Source organism: Lucilia sericata, unplaced genomic scaffold (genome assembly GCF_015586225.1).
Source record: "Lucilia sericata isolate MDLA Ls3-8-SP2 unplaced genomic scaffold, ASM1558622v1 Contig000087F_arrow, whole genome shotgun sequence".
NCBI lineage: Eukaryota > Metazoa > Arthropoda > Insecta > Diptera > Calliphoridae > Lucilia > Lucilia sericata.
Genome location: NW_023994120.1, coordinates 276,641 through 302,155, shown reverse-complemented (window position 1 = coordinate 302,155; position 25,515 = coordinate 276,641). Strand labels below are relative to the sequence as shown.

At 27.2% G+C, this 25,515-nt stretch overlaps 1 protein-coding gene across 1 annotated transcript in view; it reads left to right on the top strand.

Moving 5' to 3' along the window:
- Positions 1–22,969, top strand: part of LOC119599746 (protein Star) — a 45,971-nt gene extending 23,002 nt beyond the window's left edge. The window contains exons 2-5 of the mRNA XM_037949655.1: positions 6,346–7,552; positions 20,751–21,247; positions 21,320–21,490; positions 22,127–22,969. Of these exons, the coding sequence (XP_037805583.1) occupies positions 6,472–7,552; positions 20,751–21,247; positions 21,320–21,490; positions 22,127–22,387 (2,010 nt within the window). The 5' untranslated portion in view covers positions 6,346–6,471 and the 3' untranslated portion in view covers positions 22,388–22,969. The remainder of the gene's footprint in view (positions 1–6,345; positions 7,553–20,750; positions 21,248–21,319; positions 21,491–22,126) is intronic.
- Positions 22,970–25,515: the final 2,546 nt, after the last annotated feature.

Genomic DNA, 25,515 nt, shown 5'->3' with positions numbered 1-25,515 from the left:
GGTATTTGTCAGTGTGAATGTTGTGTAAACAATGCAGAGGGCTAATGTAAACAACATATTTACACTTAACGAAGAGTAACGAGGAATTTGGTGACAACATTTAAAATTGGAGGGCTAATTTTAAAAAAAATGTTAAGTCACAATTTGAATAAAAATTTTGGTAGTTGCTGTATTTTTGGTTATGGAAATTATGGTACCATACCTTCATATTGTTCGTTATAACATTAAAAGTAATGAAAATATGTACATACATATGTAATTGTGCAATTCACAAACGGTGTCGTATCTTTCATCACTATAGTGAGGAGGGTATTATAGTAACGCTTAGAAACAGCGGTCAAACACCCATCTTCAAGTATACCAATCGTCTCATTTTTCAAGTCAATTTAAAATTTGATAAAATTTTCCTCTTTTGGCCCAATGATGAAGGCTACTGAAAATGGTAAAATCGGTCCATTTGATTTCTGATTGAATAAGTATTTATCAGGCATGGGGGGTAATGATTACACAAATTAATTCATTACATGGTCAATTACAGTTACTTGTAATGTGTAATTGAGCAATAGCCAATTACAATTACTTGTAATTGTAATGGAAATTTTTCCAATTACAATTACTTGTAATGTGTAATTGACCAATAACCAATTACAATTGCTTGTAATGTGTATTACATGTAATTACATGTAATTATAAGGAACAAAATTCACAATTACAAGTAATTGTAATTGGAAATTCTTCAATTATAATTACAAGTAATTGTAATTGGCAAAACTTCAATTACCATTACACGTACTTCTAATTATCAAAACTTCAATTACAATTACAAATAATTGTAATTGGCAAAACTAAAAAGTAAAACTTCAATTACAATTACTTCAAATGTAATTGTAATTGAATCAACTCTCTTTCAAAAGAGAGTTTTTATGAAAAAATCGATTATTATAAAAGATAATTTTGAATTAATACAAACCTTCTTTTCTCTAAGTGTAAATGACTTTAATTCATTTACTATTAAATGTATTTACTATCATTTGGAATGTTATGTGCTTTATATTATTTATATATTTTTTGTTTTTATTTTTTCTATTATATATTTGTTTTATTGTATATTCTGGTTCTCGATTTTTTCTGTCTGTCCGTCTGGCTGTCTATCGTTCTATATGTCTGTCTGTTTTTGTCTGCTGCTGTTTTTATTGTTGTCTTCTGCAGCTTTTAACCAGACTTGGTTATTGTTGGTTGTGTTCATCGTCATGTATTGTGTTACATTTAACGCATACGATCATTAACCGCTAAACACAGCTTAGAAATGTTTTTTTTTTTCTTTTCATTATTTCAACTTTATACCACATTCCTCTCGTTGTTTATTCCCCTGATTTTATTTTCATTTTTTTTTCTGTTGTCTAAAGAGTAGAGTGCATTTATTTTTCTGGTTTAATGTTACCTTTTCTAACCATTATGATGATCATCACAAAACATCATTATCAATCTTGTTGCAAACAGGAGAGCATTTAGTTAGTTGTTGGGTGTGTATTTGAAAATCTGACAACTGTTTTTTTTTTGTTTCTTTCTTTCATTTCCTTCGTTTACTTCTTGTGATTTTGTTAAACTAAAAAAAACCTTTAACCGAAGAGTATAAATGTGGCATTTTATTGTTTTCTGTCATTGTGTAACAAACAACAACCAGCATAAAAATGTTGTTGATGTTTTCTTGGAAAATTTCTTAGAAATAAAAGTTAAATAAATAAAATTCTGCTAAAATGCAGTTGTTTTTTGTTTGACGAAGGAAAACAAGTTGCAGAAATAAATTTACAATCTCTAAAACATATAAAAAAGCAACGACTTGTCTTTGTTTTAGCAAATCAGAGTAAATAAGTTTGTAGTTAAACTTACTTGCCTTTAAGTTTAATATTTTTAATACCTAGTTGTTTAAAACTCATTGAATTGTTTAATTAATTTAATGTAAGAATGTCTTCAATCATTATTTATAAATTAGCATTTAAAATATATGTTGTTTTTGATACAGCTAAATCCTCTCTTTCTATTTTGAATAGAACTTTGAGAGTAAACAAAGTTGAATAAAGAAGCCTATTCTAAGAGTCCAAACTGGCGAAGTTTAATAAAATTATCTACTTTTAAACTTGTTTCTTTTTGTAGAGCTTTTGAAGGCTTAAACTCATTTATTACTTAAGATGACTATAATTAACACCTTTATTTGCAAGCTTACTAACTATAATATAAGGTTACATTGTGTTTGTTAAATATTTACTTTGAAAACCTCTAATCAACTAAAACATCCAATTTAAAGTAGTTCAACTAATTTTATATATTTTGTTATACTACAACAACAACAATTTTATTTTACACAATCATTATTTACTAATGTGAGTTTTTTACACTACGCACTTGTTTGACGGATTTAGGGTCGGTTTAAGAGTTTCCTTACGTGCACCTAATCGAAGGGACGTAGAATGTTGAACTTAAACACGAATATTTTACTTTAATCGAAATTTTCTAAACTATGGAAAATTTAGATGAAATTCTTTGAACTTCTGATCGGACAAATCGGTGTTTTACTGAAACAGATTTTTAGTGAATAAGAGGTTTTTTAAAGAATAAGTCGGGTTTTTAATAAAAAAATTAAATTTTAATGAAAAATCGGATTTTTAATTTCAAATATTTAAAACTTGTTAAGAAACTTCAAAGTCAAACGAGGTTTCAATGTTGTCATTGTTTTTTTTACAATGCGTTCATTTACACTTGCTACAAATAACACCCGCCGATTTAAAAAGGAGATAATAAGATAAATTGAAATGATTTTTTTTTTCTTTTTAAATTTGCTTTGATTTTTTTCTTCACAACAATGTAAATTTGTTTTATTTGCATTTTCCGACTTGGCACACATAGTAAATTTAATGTGCATAATATCTTTTACTGCTGCTACGTCTTTATTTCCATTGAATATTTCGAGTGCCACGATGGTACAGTGGAGCAAAGAGCAGAGTTAAGCGTGTCGTTGTCATTCAACACGGCATGAAACTATACGAATAATGGAAAATCTGATTAAAAGTTTTATTTCATTTGTTTTACTTTAACATTGTTTTTTTTGTTTAATTTAAATTTAATGTGCCATTACTGGTGTCAAAATGTTTTATTTTAAAGTGGATAAAGAAGAAAATAAATAGTACAATGAAATGGAAATGAAAATTAACAAAAAGAAAACTTACTATTTGGTTTGAAAAAAAAAAATCAGATTTTCAACACTTTCGAATTGCAATTAACGCTTTTGGTAAATAAAATCATCATACACACTCACTCAATCAATTCAATTCACTAGATACACGCTCCACTAAAGTAAATTTTTCTATTTAAGCTAATTTTTTCATTTCTAACGCTCCAAACATTTTTTTCCCACCAAATCAATTCAACAGTGGCAAGCAATTAATTGTATTGAATATAAAATATTAAATTTATTTTTCTGTTTTTTTTTTTTTTTTTTTTTTTGTTTTTCTTTAAAGTAGATATATTTATTTGTATATTGTAGTGTTGGTTCGTTTTAATGTGTAGATAGTTATAGGATTTAATTTGAAAAATGTATATTATGACATATCGCGTTTTTGAAGCAAAAAAACAAAACAAGAAAACAACAAATTTATTAATATTTAAACGAAAAGTTGTTGTATATATCAGGGTCATAATTAATAATAACTAAAATTATAAAATTATAACAAGAACAACACAAGGAAAATATTGATTACAAAAAATGTTTCAAAGCAGCAGACCAATTTTGTTATGAATTTGAAAAGTGTATATTAGTTAGTAACGAAATACGAAAAACAGAGTTGGGATATGAGAATTACATATAAACAAAGTCAAATCCTTTAAAAAGGGATGAAGTCTGGGGAAATTTCTCTTAAACAAATTTTGCGATTGATGTCTGCTTTACATCTACTTCTTTTAAGCTTCTTAGAAAGTACATATCAGTTAGTCCTGCTTTGTTCTTTAAAAGAAAATGTCTTACTTATATAAAGTAAGATTCAATGCGCTCATTTCCTACATCTGTAAGGGATCCATAAAAATTTGCAAAATTTCCATCTCTGATAAGTGGTATTTAAAAATCCAGTCTAAATTGTTTGTCTGTCTGTCTGGCAATCGATAAAGCAAGCAACCAACCAAACAATATTACACTCGCTTCTACACTCACTTTATTTGCAGATTTTTTGTTGGTCTTGCTTGCTATTCAGTCAATTTTTAACACACAATTATTTAAACACATGGATGGACGGACGGACGGACGGACGAATGTTCGGACAGACGGACATACCTTACTAACAACAGTGTGTGCTTAAGTTAGTTTTTCGTTGTTACTTTTTTTTTTTAGCAGGTCGCGTGAATCATGTCCATGTGAACGTACAATAGATACATGTGTCGAGATATACATTCATTTTATTGCACTTGGCAACCAACCATCAGTCAGTTACCATTATTCAATATTTATATTCGTTTTTATTTATGTATTTTGTTTTTGTTTAGCTTCTGATGTCCATCCAATTTCACTACTGCAGTTTTTTTTACTTTTCTTTGGGGAATAGAAGTATAAATTAAAACCTTTTTCATAAATTATTTTTTAATCTATTGCTGTTTTTTTATTCTATTTAATGCATTTAAGATATTTAGATTGAAAATGTTTTTAAACAAATTTAAATAAATATTCATTAAAAAAAAATTATTTTTTTCCTTTGTGTACTATTCAAGGTCGTTTGGAATATCTATAAATTTTGAATATAATTGCTTTGGAAAATTTTCATTAAACACAGAAAAAATTATTTTTAAAAAATTTTCAATTAAACGATTAATCAAAAATTTTAAAAGGGTTCAATTCATTTTGTATTTGATTCATAAAAATGTATAATCAAATACGTATTTAACAACAACAAAAATAGAAAAAAATAAAAATTTTGTGTACGAAATCAATTATAAGAAGTAATTGAATATACAATTTTTGTTATAGGTTGAACTTCAAAAAATAAAATAATTGAAACGATAAATATTACGTATTTAATATTTTCAAAACATATTTTTTTTCGTTTTTTTTTTCGAAGGTGCTTGATAATAATAATACACTTATCACACAAAAGCGTTATGGTTCATAAAATCTCATGAACATCACATCTTTTGGTCTGTCAGTGTATGTTCGACATTCCAAAACACCATTTGTATTTGTAGTTTTTATACTGCAGTTGTTGTAGTTGTTTTTGATCGTTAAAATTAAATTAACAAAAAAAAAAACTGTAAACATCTGCCGTTTAAGATCTGTAAGTAGTACTCTCTGGTACTTGTACTTACTTGCACTGCCTCTGCTACTCTTTTTTTGTGAATATTTGACTACTATTTTCTTTTACTTGTAGTTGTTGTTATACTTCTTTAGTTGTTTTTGTTGTCTCATGGTTGAGGGGTTCATTCATTCATTCTTTATTTGGTTTTTTTTTGTTAAAAATTTCAAACATATTTTCGTACCTTTATTTCGTCTTATTCGATTTGTTAAACCTTCTTAAAATTTTCGAGTTTTATAGTGTTTGCGTGGCGTTGCATTGCGTTTTTTCAATGTCTGTAGTTTTTTTTTTCGTAGTAGATACCAAATTTTAAATTATTATTTAACACTTTAGAGTTTTCATTAAGGGCATATTGTTTAATTCAATAAAATCCAAATTTGAAGAAAAAATTGCTTAATATTCTTACAAAAATCTCTCACTTTATCTTAAAATCAGTTGTCTTTCTCATATTTTCTATTTGTCTTCATTTAATCTTACAGATATCCTTCAAACTCTGCAACTTTTTAAAATTATTCTATAATGATTTATAGAAAAATATTCCAAATATTTGTTTTCCTTATTTTAAAACACATTAAACTAAATAACGCCTCTAATAGAATTGTGCCTAGTGTAAACTCCTCTCTATTGTCTGTCTCTTTTTCTCTCCGTTGCACTCATTCTCTGCCAGTGATTGTGGGTATCTTGTATAGATTTTTGACAGGTGGTGTTTATTTCATTTAGATTCAACATACAATATTTGAAGTGTTCCTCTGTATTATTCCTTTTTAGTATTTTGGATTTTTTTGGGAATTTACAAAGTACATATTTCTAACAAAACAAAAGTGGCATCTTGTGCCGATACATAAGATGACGTTGAGAAAAATCCTACAACATACATCCTGCATTTTGTTCCCCAAAATATAATATATTTCATTTTCAAAAAAGTGAATGAACTCTATTTTTTTATAATTTTTAACTTAAATATGAATGAGTTTTTTTTCAAGTTTTAATATAATATTTCTTCTTCTAATTTTAGATCTTTTTAAATGGAATGCTAAATTAATGCCGCCAACATAATGATTTTAAGTATATTTAAATATACATAATCTTTAAACATACAACACTATCAAAGGAAAACTACATTATTGTTTTTGAAGAAATTATGTCTAAATTGCATACAACCGCCTCGGCGTTAGCAACAGAATCAGTGCAACGTTCAGAAAGAGCGGCCAGTGAAAATCCCAATAATACCGTGCATACGCAACACAGAAGGCACAACTCTTTGAGTGGGAGAGTTTGCACCAAGTCTCTAACCAAATCAGCCTCCATAACGGATATAGCACAAAAATTGGAAAATATACAATATGATCCAATTACGCTGCCCGATAGAATCACAGATGCTGCTGCTACAAATGTATTGTCCTGCAACAGTCGAATTGTACACAGTCGAGATAACGATGAGGTAGATAATGGAGATGAAACCAGAAGGCGAAGATTACCTGCTAACAACACTAGGGCAAGCAGTGAACAACAAAATACTACCAAAGATGGTTTATTAGAGTCAACACCAACAATATTAAACACAAACAACACTTTGTTATCGTCGTCGATGTTGTCGTATGATGAACCCGATCATTTACAGCATCGTTTTGCGCGAACTACTCATTCGACGGTATTTAATACGCGGCATGCGCCACATCACAATTTGAGTTCACACTCTGCGGTGGATAATTCTTTTAGTGATAATGGCTGCACTAGTGGGATGAGTAGTGCGTTTAGTTCTGCGTGTCCCAGTACAGTATCCTCGCCTCTCTCAACACCCACAAGACTATCGCCTCAGCATCAACTTCATCAGCATCAACGTAGTAATATTCATCAGTTACATCTGCAGCAGCAGCAGCAACAGCAGTCAACATGTTGCCAAAAGCCAACAGCACCTGTAAAAAATTCCTGCTCCTCCTCCGCCTCTTCTCTAACCCATAATAATAGCCAGCACAATAACCATCAACATCATCACAATCATCTGCCCGATCATCACGATCACGATCATCATCAACATCAGCCACATAAACCTTTTTCACCGTCTTCATTTGGTTCGGTAATTGTGAGCGGAAGTAAAAATCTAAAGAAATTTGATCCTCGTTTGGGTCCATCACCTTATCGTCAACTATTGCCAATAGCTTTATGTATTCTATCGTTTGCGACTGTTTTTAGCATTTTAATTGTTTATATGGATACGACAGGTGAGTTTTATTTTATTTTCTAATATTTTATAAGTATTTATTTGTTTTTTTATAAAATCTCAAGTATTAGCACACTTTTTTAAAAATATGTTTAAATTTTTTTTTTTTTTGTTGTTTGTTTATTTAGGCTCTTAATTTTAATTTTTTAACATATGGTTGTTTTTTTTTTTGTATCGTTACTATTTTAAGAATGATTAATAGGAATTTCTTTATTTGTTGCTTTTTGTCTTTTTATTTATTCTCTAAACCGGAAGTTGGTGGGAAATAGTCTTATGTTTGTAAAAATTGATTGCCATGTTTTGAAACTTTATAAAAAGGAAATTAATATTGCGAGAGGTTCAGTTTTTTTTTAATTTAAAACAGTTTTTGTTGTTCTATTTTATTGGGATCAGGTTGCTGCTGCAGATGTTTACCTGTCTTATACTCTTGCGGAAAATACTATATTAAATAATATATTTCCTTTCCAAAATTAGTCAATGAATAGGAAAATACTGTATTTTTTTAATAAAATGGTTTTTGCACTTTCTGCTTCTAGATTTAATAAAGGTTTGAGTATATAATTTGTCTAATTTTAGTGATAATAAAAATTCAATATTTTACTTTCAAATTTTGTTCCTTTATAAATTTGATAATATCAAACAAATTATTTGATTTCATAAAAGTTCCTATAATTTATTGTTTCCCATGTGTCTAGTTATTTCCGGTAATTAAGAAATAAAATATACCACTTACCCGGAAAAAAACTGAAAACCCTTTTAGTAATATTAATAAGATATTGAATTAATTGTGCAAAATCGCGGAAAAAATGACTAGTGACACTGATTATGACGAGTTATTGTTATTATTGACTTCAAAATGTATTTTCCACAACAAAAGCTAGACAGACAATCAGCCAGCCACACTTGAACTTCTCTATAAGCCGGCGTTTATTGTTAAGTTGTGGTTTTCTTGTCAATATTGCGTTGGCAGACGGCCACGTAAGACCACATGAGTGGTAACCACTGCTAAAACTCTACTCGTTCAGTTAAACAACTAGCTAAAAGTTTGCACAAATGTGCGGGTGTATAGTGTTCTGCTTTTGATTAAATTAAAAAAATCTATTTTTTTTTTTCAGTTTCGTTCTACTGGTTTTAGTTAAATTGTGTATATCGTGTTTTGCTTGTTTTTTTGTTTGTGATTTATCATCAATCCTCGGCAAGGATTAAGTTTTCGAAAAACACTCCTTATTTTTTGTTGACTAGTTTTAGTTTGTATAGAAAGAAGGATGTTTGTGTGTTACTTTTTTGGGTTGAAAGTTTTTTGTTCAATTCTATTTTGAGACAATGTTTTTGTTAGTCTGTATGTTTTTGCTATTTTTGTCTGGGAATATTATCTGTATTCTGCAGACATGCATTTTTTTTGTCTGCATCTAAAGTGTGACTCATGCGAAGTTGATGGTATAACCATTAAATGGTTTTAAGGGATGTAAATGGTCCTAGAGTTCTTTTTATCCATATTTTATAAAAATAATGTTTCGTTAGTTTTTTCCAGAAAATTTTCAGTCCATTTAGTTGTAATTTTCATTTCCTTAAAGGCAAACTTTTTCTAAAACCGTTTATGGTTTAATTTATTTTTGTAAACTTCAATTGTAAATTGCTTTCAATTAAATATTTCTTAATCATTTTATTGAAATCAGATATCTTATCGTTTACAATTTTATTTTTAATTGCTTAAAAATAAATGCTCTTGTTTATTATTTGTGATTAATTTAATATTTATTTAACGATTTCTGAATTCCTGAGAATTTTAGTTATTTTAAAATATTGTCAACACCATTTCCTTAGCAATTCTGAAAATCACCTGTTTTGAACTTTAGTTTTTAAAAATTTTTTTCTTAGGAAATGTTCAACTGAATATTTCAAGGTGTGTTGTTTTTAGTATTGAATCATACAGTATTTGGAGAAGTATTAAGCTTTCTCTGCGTCATGGTTCAAAGTTCAACCAAGTGAGTTTTTTTAAGACATTATTATAAGTAAATATACAAATTTTTAGAAGAAATCGGTTTCTTGAAGAAAAATAAAGTCCAATAGCTATTTGAAATAATTACTGATTTAAGTTTTAGTTTATTTCGGACTAGAAGAAATATAAGTTTTGAATATAGTTTCAAAATCTAGTGGGGGATGGAACTATAGTTTTAAAAGTTTCTTTTTATAAAGAAAACAGGAACTGGTGTTATCATATGGCTAATGAGACATAATTTAAGTGATTTTTTTTACGTTGCACAATTTGTCTTGTATTTAACAAAATATATTTCCTGATCGGTATAAGCGTGCATGAGTAACTAAGTGAATGAGTGAGCACAGCAGTGTCGTTGTCATACTACTGCTGCCAATTTTAATATTCATAACAAGTATTGGCAATTTTCGTCGGTTTCCTTTCTGAAATCACAATTTATTTCTTGTACATTTTGTGTTATTTTAAGTGCAAGTATGAGTTTTGTTCTTCTTTTTCTTTAGTATTGTGTGTGAATTTTGCAGTTTTTTTTACTTTGTTCCTGCATATTTTTATATTCGTTTTTATTTTTTATTTTCTCGTATAAATAAATAAGTAAATGATGTTTTATTGTTAAGAGGAGAGATATTCTCCTTTAGATGTCGTTTAAGCTCCTTGGTTGTTTGTTGTTGTATTACTTTGTGGAAGTTTAGAACATGCAAAATTCATTCTTTTACGACGTGACTGATATATCGGAAGTTTCTTGGTAACACAACCACAAAAATGGCACTTGGCGGACGTTGCAATTACATGGACGCCACCCAGACTAGACGAAAGTAGTAGACTTGAAAGAATTTCTTTTGCGTTGATTTGTTTTCGTTTTCGTTTTTTTTAATATTTATTACAATTTCACTTTAACACCTTAATGCTTAATATTTGTTAATAAAATTATTTATCAATGAGAGTGTGTTGTTTATCGAAAATATAAAAGATTTCAAAGGATTATTTTCTAGTGTTATTAGGGTTTGGGTTAAAGTTGGGTATTGAAGCAAAAGTTTGCCTAAACTCAGAATTTTGAATTAACATTTTTGGTGTTTTGAATACTAATATTTAAATATTTTTACAAGGGAGAATAAAAATGATATAATTTCTTTATAGGAGAGAAAGTAAAAAATAGAATTTAAATTTAAATCTGTTTTAAGTATTTAAGCTCAGAAACATCAATCAACTTATTCTTACATTTCTTTGAAATTAGCCGTTTGGGTTTCTATAAGTGCCTCAAGGTGACAGTAACAAATTTTTCAGTGCATTTCGTTTGTTTCCTAAAAACTCCACCCCAATTCCCAGGCTTTATTTACAAGATATTTTAACATGATTCATCATTTCTTTTCAATAAACGTTCTATTAATTTTTTCGTTCATTCTAAATTTTGTATGTATGTTTTTTTTTGAATTAACAAAAAAATTGGAAGAAGACAAGGTAATTTAAAATGATAGCAAAAAGAAATTAATTGTTTTCCTTAAGATTAATATTAGTGCAATCCAACGTTTATGCCATGCAGTCACGTTCCAATTCACTCTTGGGAATATTTTTCGTGTTTTCTTTAATTTTTTGTTTGTGTGTTACCATTCTAAAGAATATTTTTTTTTCATCTAAATTTCAAACATGGTAGAAAAAAAGAAAATTAAATCTCTAAAAGAAATATTTAAACAAAACAGAGTATGTATTATTTAGATAAGAAAATAATTTGTCTTTTTTTTTTGTTTGGTACCGAGCATAAGACAATTTCCTGAATATTCAATGGCTTTTTCCTGAGTTTGTTTTTTTGTTTTGTTTGTTGGTAGTTTGTACTTGGCCAGTTAATAGTTAAGTAGCTTCTTAACCGTACATAGCTCAGTCACCTATTTGACATCAACTTTGAAAGTTTTTGTAACTTAAGTTTTCCCATACTTACTTTTCCAACCAATCAGCCAACCTTCAATTGTTATGGTCTCTTTTTTGCTTTTTTTTATTTGTCTATTTATTTCTATTTTTTATATATTTGAGTTGAAAAGTGTTGAAAATATCTGTGTTTTGCAAAATGTTTTCATTTACCGTCTTTTACTACTAAAAACAATGTCATTAGCCCTTAACAAATCGCATTAGCCCAAATCCTCATCATATTATATGATGGATGGATGTTATTGCTGTCGTCTAGCTGATAAGCAAGGTGTCTCTTTTTGTATTTGATGATGTTTCAAAATGTTTATTGGTTTGTTAAACCAAACATTGGCCACACATGTCTTAATGTGCTGATAGAGTTGTTAATAAAAATATTTATAATTAACGTAAAGTAATTTAAGTGTGACTGATGTTTGTAATTGTTGGGGTTTTAATTAATTTAAAATCGTTAAATGATAAATAATTTTATTGCAGTTTTGCAATAACTGCCAAATGGACTTTCATACTGCAATGTTGGTTTTATTAGAATGATAATGGCTTTTAATGGAAATATTTGACTTGTTTAACATAAATTAGTTTTTTTTGTCTCAATAATAAAATTAGAGTCCTCTAGGTACCAACAAGAATTTGTAGATTTGATCGCTTCCAATTTTTATGAAGAAATTCTTTTGAAATTTTGAAAAAGTTTACCAAATAGGTCTGTTAATAACAAATTTCAAAACTGTTGCAAAATTACTAATCTGAGATCATCACAAGATTAGTTTTGAAAATAAATTTGGACAAATTGATCTCACAAGAAGATCATTATAGATGATCTAACTAGCATATCTGGCATATGAGTCACAATTATAACAGAAATGAAAACCATTTAAATTAGGAATTAAATCTTTGCAGACCATCAAGTGATCATTCTCATTATTACTATAATGTTTTTTTTGGTTAGTTCTCATACACATCACTCATTCTATTATCTCATGTGTCAATTTAGATTTTCAACTATTTCAACAAATTGTGCAAAATTTGCTTTAATAACTAACATTAAACAAATAAAATGGATGTATTAAAAAAGTAGTTTGTAATAATTGAAATTATTACGATCTAAGTACTGCTGGTTGTGTGACGCTTTTACTGAGTTCCACGCCTGCTATTTTAGCATAATACCCCAACACAACATTGACAACTGGAAAACAAAACATTGCGCCATTACTTTTCTTATATTTCAAAGCTCTCTTTCTTCACTGGCTTCTAAGACCGGATGTGATTCATATATATTTTATATATATATATTTTTTATATAAACTATAAACCAACCTCATCATGATGAAAAAGAGAAAAAAATCCAAAAAATAAAAATCACATACAAATATAATAATTTTGCATTCGCAGTGTATGTCACATTCATTCATTTATTCAGTCGTTTATTGTAGCTTGGGTTTGAACTCTTCCGCATGCTGTTTGTTGTTGGTTTTGTCACTTACGACGCCGTTAGTTAAAATTATAGTAGATCCACAAACTACGTGTAATTCCTCTTGTCTTACATCTTATATGGTTTTGTTTATTTACTTACTTACAAGTATAATTATTTTGAATTGAATAGAGAGCAAAAATTAAAGAGCGTAACTACCCCCCGCATTTATTAAAACGCACACAGAGATTAATATCTATTAGTGATTTGTTTCCCGAAGTTTTCCTTTAATTCCTTTTGCAATAATACAAAAACAGTACTTTGATAGGATTTATTCTTTTATATACGTTAAATTTCCTTTATGAAACTGATTTGGAAAAAATATAAACTTAAAAATGGTAAATTGTTTTGTTGTAGCACTTTCACTATTGCCGAAAGTGTTTTTTTGAGAAAATAAACTGTCGACTGACTGTGCAATCTTTGCCCTTATATGACTTGTGTTGTTCCAGAGCAATAATCGATTTGTCGTGGGAACAAAAAATTTAGTAGAACCCATTGACTAGTTAGCATAACCCTTAGTAAGCCCTTTGTCATATTTTCTTCCTAATTTACGATGTCATATATTGATGTGTTGTCAACGACTTAATCCATTTGAATATCTGCGTCAACCTTTAGGTTTTTAAATACAGTATTGAATTTCTTATTTATTTCTTTATTATTTGAGATTTTGTGATTTTCCACTTTGAGACTCAAGTTGAAAATTACGTCGTAACCACATTAACACAGCAAGAGTTATTAAGAATTTGTAAACCACCACTGCCATTATATTACTGCCTCATATCTACCACCACCACATCGTCATTACCATTTGGCTAGTTGCTGCAATTTATATTGAGAAAACCTCCCTCATACGTGAATGTATTTGTATATTTTTTTTTGTAGTTATTTTACATTCATTTTGTAGTGTTCTTGTTCTACTTTTACAACAACATTTTGTTTTTGTTTTGTTAGTTTTTTTAATGCATTTCCATGCCATTCCTTTAATACATTAATACAATTCTACAAGTATGTATGTGCGTGCGTGTTAGCTTTTTTTAGTTTTTGTTACTTATTTTGTTGTAGTTCTTTTATATGGTAGGATTTCTTCAACGACCCGTATTAGAGTGTTATCTTTTCTCAATTGGTTTTGTGGTTTAGGTTTGCACGTTCCCCACTCTACTATACAACAAACGATAAAAAATTTTTTGGAATAATTCAGAATTGGATCGATGGTAAATATTTTTTTTTGGTAATAAATAGTGCCCCACTTTCTATTCTTTGATTTCGAACAAAAAATCGAGTCGTAATTAAGTTTGAAAAACTAGGAAACATTATTCTTAGTCGAAATTCTCTTCCCTATGGATGCATATTCAAAATGAAGTCTATATGTAACGAAAGGGATTTCTTTGTAGATCATTTGTTATACGTTCGGTCTTTTACCAGTTTCAAACCCTGACAGTAGTGCGATCTTGACTCCTGATAAGTTTTGAAAAGTTTTGCGGGTCTTAAATTACAAAGTATGGGGGTTGTTGATTCACCGTTGTTCCCTGTATATTACATCAAAATATTTTACGTAGACCCGTATAAGTCCATTTATATTTTGGGACCTTTAAAATTCTAGAACGATTCGGGTATGACTGTTCGTTAGAACCATGAAATGCTAGAGTCCTCAAATACATTCAGGTTGTAAGAAAATGGACAATATCGGCCCAACTAATAGACAGATAGATAGATAGGTATATAGATAGATAGGTAGATAGATAGATAGATAGATAGATAGATAGGTAGATAGATAGATAGATAGATAGATAGATAGATGGATAGGTAGGTAGATAGATAGATAGATAGATAGATAGATAGATAGATAGATAGATAGATAGATAGATAGATAGATAGATAGATAGATAGATAGATAGATAGATAGATAGATAGATATATAGATAGATAGATATATAGATAGATAGATAGATAGATAGATAGATAGATAGATAGATAGATAGATAGATAGATAGATAGATAGATAGATAGATAGATAGATAGATAGATAGATAGATAGATAGATAGATAGATAAGTCCAAGGGTTTCTATCTTCTTGATACATGATTGATACAATTTCTGTCTTTTACTTGCAAAATACTCTATATCTGTTTAAACCACTTTGCGTAATATTTGTATTTAGATGTTGTGTTCGAAATCAAACGCCAATATTAATTCACATTAAAAACTAAATATTTGGTCAAATTCTTAAATTCAATTCTTAAACAACTTCTAAACCTAGCAAAATGAATTCGTGCATGAAAAGGGTACTTTTTTGTCACTAACTGTATACCTTAATTCATTCATACACTATTAAAAGTGTTGTATATTTGGTTTTTATTTAACTCTTTGTTGGTAAAGTATTTTTTATTGCAATTCTTTATTTTTCTTAATAAAAGTTTTTTTCTTTTAAGTAAAAGATAAATTAAACCCCTTCAAGTTGAAAAATTGCGCAAAAATTACACGTTCAAAATGAAATTTTATTAAAAGCGAACAGGGGAAAAAAGGACTTTTAGTTTTAATTCCTTTTTTGCATTCTTTGTCCTTTCTTTAAATGTATGTGTTATGTTTTATTTGGTAGATGTTATTAAGAAATAAGAAGTTTATATGTCTTTGTTGTCGTTGATAAAAGCAAAAAAAAAAAAAAAATAAAAAGAGATTAAAATCTTAAGCATTTTTATTGTTTTTTAAGTTTTGTAAAAATTCTTCAGGCGTAGCACGTGTCAAGATAAAGAAAAGGGTTTGAGTCTGTAATGCAAGGGTACGTTTTTTTTGTTTCGTCTGCTTTTAATGGCAACACATAGTTGCAGTTGAAAAAAAGGTTTGGTAGTTTTCATTTAAAGTAGTTGTTTTAAATGCAAATTATTTTTAACACAATTTGTAAGTGTTTTTCCACTTTTATTTTAATTCAAAGAATTTCCATATGTTGCTGGCATAACTCTATTTTTGGTATCTTCAATTTTTAATCTTTAATCGTGAAATAAAGTGAAAGTTTCATACCTCATGGCATGTCCTTATTTTTAGTTCTGTTAGTTTTTGTTTTGACCAACTTTTACATTGTTTTTCTTTCAATTAATTAATTTGTTTAAAATTTTTACAGGGTTTATAAATAATTAATTATAGAAAACAAGGTTACTTTATGAAAAAATAGAAATTTTAAATTGAATGATCCTCCTCACTAAAAGAGTTTTAACAATAACCGGTCTACACCCTCAGAGAAACAGCATTTAGACTAGGAATTATTTAATTTACTTTCGATTATGTTTTTTTAGAACTGGGCATATTAATTAAAATATTCCTTCAGCTTTTTTGATATTAGTGAATATTTTATTTTTTGAATAAAAAATCAATAAGAATTAGAGCTTTAAGGGTGCAGTGTATTTTGTATAGTAAAATTCAATATTACTTAGAATTTGGGGTGGTTTATTCGTGGTTTTTCAACGCAAACCCATATCAATGTCTTTAAGTTATTTAAACATTTAACCACAATTAAATATTGTTGAATATTTGGCGCAGACATTTTACTTTACTTGACCCTCTTACAATCATAAAATTTAATTCATTTAAACTTAAAGCACACTTTTGGGAATTTTATAAGGAACAAACTTTTTAAGGGTTTAAATTAAAGAGAATTTAAATTTTACTTACCTTTACTGCTGCTACCCCAATTCAACAATTAAATTAAAACAGAATAAGATATATTTTTTAAAACATTAAATTTGAATTAAAGTCGGTAGTACATTTGATAGAATTATATAAAAAGTTTGTTATGTCATTATTTTTAAAGTTTAAGATTAGTATTTTTACTATAGCACTTAGCATAAACTAAAAATAATTACAAAACTCTTCCCAATCCTCTCTTAAGTGCTTCCATCTCTAGTTCAAATTTATTTAAAAAAATTTAGTTAATTTGTAGTTTTGATAAAGTTTCACTTGGGCATTTGTAAGTTTAATGTTTATTTTGTTTATTATACAAATGTTTAGTATAGAAATTACAAGGTTGTTAACATTTAAATACCAAAAGTTAAAAAGGTGTACAAAAACACAACTTTCAACCTTTTTGTTTTCACACATTGACCCGTCTGAAACAACACCCAGTTAACAAACGAACAAACAAACCAAGGCCTGTCTCCTCATTTGTGTTTTTTCACTTTAAATAGATAATAGTTGGTGGGCTCTTTTCATTACAGCTCATTAGATAAATTTTACATTTATTTAGATCAAGCTTGTGTTACCCAGGAGAGATTTATAGCTTTTTGTCAGGAAATTATTTATATAACGTTCTTTCTAATTGTGTAGTGTTTGGATCAATAGTTTGTTGGCTTCGAATTTAAATTACTACACTACAATCTTTGCTTGCTTCAACCGACATTGAATATCATTATAAGAGGTGTGTAGTTTCTGAAAGAAGGAAATGAAAAATAATAATATAAAAGTAGAATGGGAGATAGATGGCAGGACAAATAAGAGAAGGTGAACAATATGTACTGGAACATATTAAATATTAAGATAGATAGATCTATAGATAGCTAGATCTATAAATAGAAAGATAGATCTAGATAGCTAGATAGATAGCTAGATCTATAGACAGCTAGATCTATAGATAGCTAGATCTATAGATAGCTAGATCTATAGACAGCTAGATCTATAGATAGCTAGATCTATAGATAGCTAGATCTATAGACAGCTAGATCTATAGATAGCTAGATCTATAGATAGCTAGATCTATAGATAGCTAGATCTATAGATAGCTAGATCTATAGATAGCTAGATCTATAGATAGCTAGATCTATAGACAGCTAGATCTATAGATAGCTAGATCTATAGATAGCTAGATCTATAGATAGCTAGATCTATAGATAGCTAGATCTACAGATAGCTAGATCTATAGATAGCTAGATCTATAGATAGCTAGATCTGTAGATAGCTAGATCTATAGATAGCTAGATCTATAGATAGCTAGATCTATAGATATCTAGATCTATAGATAGCTAGATCTATAAATAGATAGATAGATAGATAGATAGATAGATAGATAGATAGATAGATAGATAGATAGATAGATAGATAGCTAGATCTTTAAATAGATAGATAGATAGATAGATAGATAGATAGATAGATAGATAGATAGATAGATAGATAGATAGATAGATAGATAGATAGATAGATAGATAGATAGATAGATAGATAGATAGATATATAGATAGATAGATAGATAGATAGATAGATAGATAGATAGATAGATAGATAGATAGATAGATAGATAGATAGATAGATCTATAGATAGCTAGATCTATAAATATATAGATAGATAGATAGATAGATAGATAGATAGATAGATAGATAGATAGATAGATAGATAGATAGATAGATAGATAGATAGATAGATAGATAGATAGATAGATAGATAGATAGATAGATAGATAGATAGATAGATAGATAAATAGATAGGTAGATAGATAGCTAGATCTATAAATAGATAGATAGATAGATAGATAGATAGATAGATAGATAGATAGATAGATAGATAGATAGATAGATAGATAGATAGATAGATAGATAGATAGATAGATAGATAGATAGATAGATAGATAGATAGATAGATCTATAGATAGCTAGATCTATAGACAGCTAGATCTATAGATAGCTAGATCTATAGATAGCTAGATCTATAGATAGCTAGATCTATAGATAGCTAGATCTATAGATAGCTAGATCTATAGATAGCTAGATCTATAGATAGCTAGATCTATAGATAGCTAGATCTATAGATAGCTAGATCTATAGATAGCTAGATCTATAGATATCTAGATCTATAGATAGCTAGATCTATAAATAGATAGATAGATAGATAGATAGATAGATAGATAGATAGATAGATAGATAGATAGATAGATAGATAGATAGATAGATAGATAGATAGATAGATAGATAGATAGATAGATAGATAGATAGATAGATAGATAGATAGATAGATAGATAGCTAGATCTATAAATAGATAGATAGATAGATTGATCTATAGATAGCTAGATCTATAGATAGCTAGATCTATAGATAGCTAGATCTATAGATAGCTAGATCTATAGATAGCTAGATCTATAGATAGCTAGATCTATAGAAAGATAGATCTATAGATAGCTAGATCTATAGATAGCTAGATCTATAGATAGCTAGATCTATAGATAGCTAGATCTATAGATAGCTAGATCTATAGACAGCTAGATCTATAGATAGCTAGATCTATAGATAGGTAGATCTATAGATAGCTAGATCTATAGATAGCTAGATCTATAGATAGCTAGATCTATAGATAGCTAGATCTATAGATAGCTAGATCTATAGATAGCTAGATCTATAGATAGCTAGATCTATAGATAGCTAGATCTATAGATAGCTAGATCTATAGATAGCTAGATCTATAGATAGCTAGATCTATAGATATCTAGATCTATAGATAGCTAGATCTATAAATAGATAGATAGATAGATAGATAGATAGATAGATAGATAGATAGATAGATAGATAGATAGATAGATAGATAGATAGATAGATAGATAGATAGATAGATAGATAGATGATACTTAGCTAGATAGATAGATAGATCTACTGATAATAATAGTATAGATAGATAGATAGAATAGATAGATAGATAGATGCTCTATTAAATATATAGATAGATAGATAGATAGATAGATAGATAAGATAGATAATAGATAGATAGATGATAGATAGATATATATATAGATAGATAGATAATAGATAGATGATAGATAGTAAATAGATCTATCTATCTATCTATATGAATAATAGATAAATAATCTATATAGATAAATAGATTCTATCTATCTATCTATATAGATATAGAGATAAATAAGATCTATCTACTATCTATCTATCTTCTATCTATCTATCTATCTACTATCTATCTATCATCATCTATGCTATCTATCTAGCTATCGATTACTATCTAATCACTATCTATCTATCTATCTAGCTATCTATCTATCTATCTACTTCTATCATTATCTATCGATCTAGTCTATCTATCCTATCTATCTATCTATCTATCTATCTTAATCTATCTATCTATCTATCTTATCTAGTCTATCTATCTATCTATCTATCTATCTATCTATCTATCTATCTATCTATCTATCTATCTATCTATCTATATAGATATATAGATAGATCTATCTATCTATATAGATATATAGATCTATCTATCTATATAGATATATAGATCTATCTATCTATCTATCTATCTATCTATCTATCTATCTATCTATCTATCTATCTATCTATCTATCTATCTATCTATCTATCTATCTATCTATCTATCTATCTATCTATCTATCTATCTATCTATCTATCTATCTATCTATCTATCTATCTATCTATCTATCTATTATTTCTCATTATTCTTGGAAACTTAAGTGAAATAAAAACTCCAATTTTAATAGCCAAGTGGTCAGTAACAATGTTAAGTAGCAATTGCTTCAAATTGGAGTCAATTGTACAAGTACAAGTTTACAAGCACAAAGTAACCAACGAAGCATGACCATTTTAATTAAAATTATAAGTATTTTCCCACCTTAAATAATGAAATTTACAATCTTTGTAATAAAAACGAAAAACAAAACACACAAAAGAAAGTTTCAAAATTAAAAGTTTGTTGAATTTAGTGCAAGTTTAAAAAACAAGTTTAAAATGTCTAAGACCAATCAACAACTACATAATGTTCTAAAATGTCTGCTATTGAAAATATATAACATTCTAATAAGAATACTTTTCTTCCCTATTTGCAGAGATTCGCCATCAACAATTTCGTTTAAATATGTCGCGTGATTATGAATTGTACGGTGTGGCCCAAGATGATCCTCAACTTATAGCATTCCTGCGTGAAATTCATATGCGCAAATACCCCAATCACTTTTTCAAAGCATCGCCAACAGCAGAAGATAATGGACTACCCGGTGGTGGAGGTGGAGGAAATTATTTAAATAGTTTGGCAGGAGCAACTCATTTAAACCTAAGTGCACATCCCAATGAACTAACGCCCAAAATGGCCTATTATGTGGCCAATACATTGCATGGCAAAACGAATGGTGCTGTTATACAATCACTAACAGGCTCTCTGGGCCATCTTATGACTGCCCCCTGGCTATCAGAAACATTCAATTGGGCTGGTGTTATAGTCGAGCCGGAACCTAGACGATATTTTACTTTACGAAAACAAAATGCCTTACGACCACACATGCAAGTAGTGCATGCGTGTGTTTCACCCAATCCTTATCCCAAAGAGGTGAGTTGCATTAAATACTTGTTTTGGCAATATATTGATTTAATTAATTTTTAATTATTTTTTTTTCTTTAGGTAACTATTCATAATGAAGAGTCTGAAGTGCGAATTAACAGTCTGCTCGATGAGGAGACATCATGGTTCAATTCGCGTGTCAAATGTTTTCCGCTTTATACAATCATGCTAGCATCGAATCGTGTTGAATACGATCTTCTTAGTTTGGGTGTGCATGGTCATGAGTTGGAGGTAAATAAATAATAGAAATAAAAAATGAAAACCACCTCACAACACTTACAGCAATTGTTACAACATTTAAAAATAACTTTAATAAAGGGTGAACACAATAGAAATTAAATTTGAAATATTAATTATGGTTACATCACAGAATTGAAAAATTAAGAGAGATTTAGTTTAAAAACAAATTCAAAATATGGTTTCATAAGACTTTTATATTAAATCAGCAAAAAAATATTCTAAGGGTCTTATTCACAAACATTTATCAAAAGTATTATAATCCATTTACAAATGTTTATGAAGGCCCCGAAATTTTTTGTATATCAATTTGAAAAATGTTAAAAAACTAATCAAAAATAGCCAATATTAAGTTAAATTTTATTATTTTTGAATTGTAAACATTTTAGTAAGCTCACCCTTTAGTTGTTTTTAATATTTGTTTTTGTTGTGGTTTGTAAAAATAATTGCATGCTCTTTGTTGCTGAGCAAATAAATTCCACAAACACACAACAAATGAAAGTGTTTTTATTTAATGAGTTTGTTTTTAAGTTTGAATTGTTTGAATTGTTTTTTTTTTACAAAAAACATGTTGAAATATTTATTAGATTAGAGAAAAAACTAATTTGATTACAACAATTTTTTTTACAGATACTGCAAACATTGCCTTTTGATAAAATAAAGATTGAAATAATTTCAATACATTTGTTGGAAAATCAAGAGGATGTTAGTAATTATGTTCAAACGATAACCAAGTTCCTACAGGGAAAATCCTATAAATTGCAAAAGAAATTTGGACGCAATTATTTCTATCAACGATTAACAACGTCAACAACATCGTCAACTACGAATACAAATACAATGCCAACACGAACCCGAAAAAAAGATATTCTATTACTAAAGACGCCTTAAAAGCCTTCTTTTTATATACAACCAATAAAATAAATTCTAATAAAATTAAAATATTCAAAAGAAAAGAAATATTGCTTAAATTTTGGAATTAAATAAAACAAAAATAAAGAAAAATTGTGTTGAAAAAAATTGATGTGCGAAAAAAGAGAAAAACCAAACACATATTGCATTACATTAAAAAAATCAGATAGTTAAAAGCAAAATTTATTATTGGATTTCATTTTTCATAAAAAAAACTAAACATTATAATTATTCTTACTAAAACGTTGCTATAATGCGAACTTTTAAGTTATGTTTGAGAATTTAATATAAGTTTTGTTATTGTAACAAGAATAAAACTTTTAAGTAAATCTTGAATTCAACTTATTGGTTCGTGTTATAGAAACTAGAAAAGATTAAAGTTTATTCACTATTATTGTATGCATACGACACACAAACACATTATTATTATTATTAATTATTAATTATTATCATCATTATTTAAAATATGGAAAAATTTAAGAAAATTTCATAAAAAGCCTTTATTGTATAAATTAATTGTAATATTTACTGCTTAATTTAATTAATAACTATTTTATTATTATTTTTTTTCGTATATATACAAAAATATAGTTTTAGTTTAGTTTATTTAATTAAATGATTTAATATTTAAATATTATTATTAATTATATAGAAAACAACGATGCTTTATAGTAATATATATATACATACACATACATACATCTATCTATATACATATTTATATGTAATTTAATATAATTATAATTTAAATTATTGAATTTTGTTTTTTCCTTGTCCAAACATTTACATGATCATCGTCATCATCTCATCATCACATTAAAATAAACAAATTACAACAATACATACATAAATATATAGTAATAAATAGTACATATTAAAGTTATACCTACAATCCCATTAATGATCTTCTATATGCAGCTACGCTACGTATTTAAAAACTCATTATTGTTACAACCACAAAATAAAAACTCACAAAAAATCAAAGAAATAAAAATGTTAATTGCTATAGTATATATTTAAACATTTATTTATATATATATATTTAAAATTTAAATAAAATATATTACAAAAAAAATAAAAAAAAAAACATTAGCACTGATATGTATAACAACTGAACAAAAATCTTAATTTATCTTCAGTTTTTTGTTTGTTTTCCTGTTGATTTCAAATTTAATTTATAAAAAAAAGTATTTATTTTAAGTGAAAAAAGTAGACGGAATTGTTAATTAGATCATAAACTATTAAAAAATGTACGAAAAGTATTTTAGATTAAAAAGCGTTTTTAAAAAACCAAATCTTCTTGCTCATACTTCTTAATTTCTATCTGATCAGATAATCACTGTCAGTAATATAATACAGGAACTGTTTTTAAAGAATATTTGAAATTGAAATTCTTAAACGATTTGTAACAAAATAAGTAAAACTTTTGCTGACTTTAATAACTTTAGATTTTAAACCGATTTGCATCTCATTTTTACAGTTTTATTGAAAAATACTTAAAATATAAATTGCATTTTTTTGCTAGTTATTTAATTAATTAATTTCGTTTACTTTTAAACTAATCCATTTGATTTTGAAAATGTTTCAAATAAATTCATTAACAAAATATTCCAATTAATTTGCTAAACATTTGCAAACTTAAAGAATTTATAGAATATTGGAAATTTTATAATATTTTCCATTTCAAACGTTTCTTGTTACGTTTTCGTTGCGGTGGAAAATCCAATTAAAACTAGAAAATGTACATGAATTTATTTCAAATTTTCAAAATCAAAAACCTTAAAATTACTCTCCGTTTTCCGCCCACTTTCTTTCAAAACTTAGACTTTTTAAACAATTACAGTTTTCCGCCCAATTTCTTTTATATGTACTTCTACTATTATTTCTCAAAAAAAAAAAAGTATTAAGAACTACATCTTTACTCACAACTACATATATATAGAAACTAATAAACAAAATTATAAAAAAAACTACTACTAATCCTCGCTGCAGAACTGCTTGCCTTATGAAAAAGAAAATCAAAGTGTTTATTATTATTGTAATAAAATTTAGTAAATTTAAATTTTTTCTTAACCTTAAAATTTTTTAAAAATAAATATTAATTACACTTTGTATAAAATATTTTATTTCTAAACCTCAAAACACTGCATTATTTTTGAATGTGTTTTTTAAAAAACTACAAACATTTTTCAAAAAATTGTGTTATAAAATTTTAAAGAAAAATTTATTATTGTAATGAATTCCAAATATTTTATATAAAAAAGTAAATTAAAATTTTTTTCAAATCTAAAAAATATATATAAAAATATACTATTTTAAAATAATGCAGTGTTTTAAGGTAACTTTTAGTGTTAATTTTCGTTTGTAGTAAAAAACTTGGTTTCTTTTTCATTTATGATTTATATATTTTCTACCACTACTACTTAATCTAAATTTTAATCTAATTAAATGTATATTATTTCACTTCTTTTAATTTTATTTTTTGCTTGATTGAAAATTTTTTGTATTTTGTGAAAAAAAATTATAAAATTAAAATTAGTTTAAGCCCAAAACCGACCGTATTGCATTAAGTTAAAGAAAAAATAAATTAAGCTATTAAAATTAAGTTAAACTTTCTTTTCAAAGAAAAAAATTAGTTTACTTTAAAACTTCTGAGAAAAAAATGTGTTTCTTATTTTTGTTCTTCCAAAATGTTTTTCGTTTAAATCTATTTCTATTTCTTTACGATTTCTTTTTGAAATTTCTGTCCTTCTATATATAATTTTCCGTATAAATATAGTTTTTTTTCTTTGTGTTACATGTTAATAATGCTTTAGTTTCATTACTTTAACTATAATTTTTTTCATTAATCATAGATTAAGTTTATTTTTTAAAATACAAAACAATTAAAACAAAAATAGCATTATACACTTACACAAATCAAGATTAATTTAGAAAATAATAAATAACAACCAACAACAACAACAAAAATTATAATTCCAAAAATACATAAAACCGAAAAAATTTACGAAATGTCTTTTAATTTTTTAAATGGTAGTAAAAATGGGAGCCTTATATAATTATATAATTAATTAAAAAATTAGCAAAATCAATTTTCAAACAACATT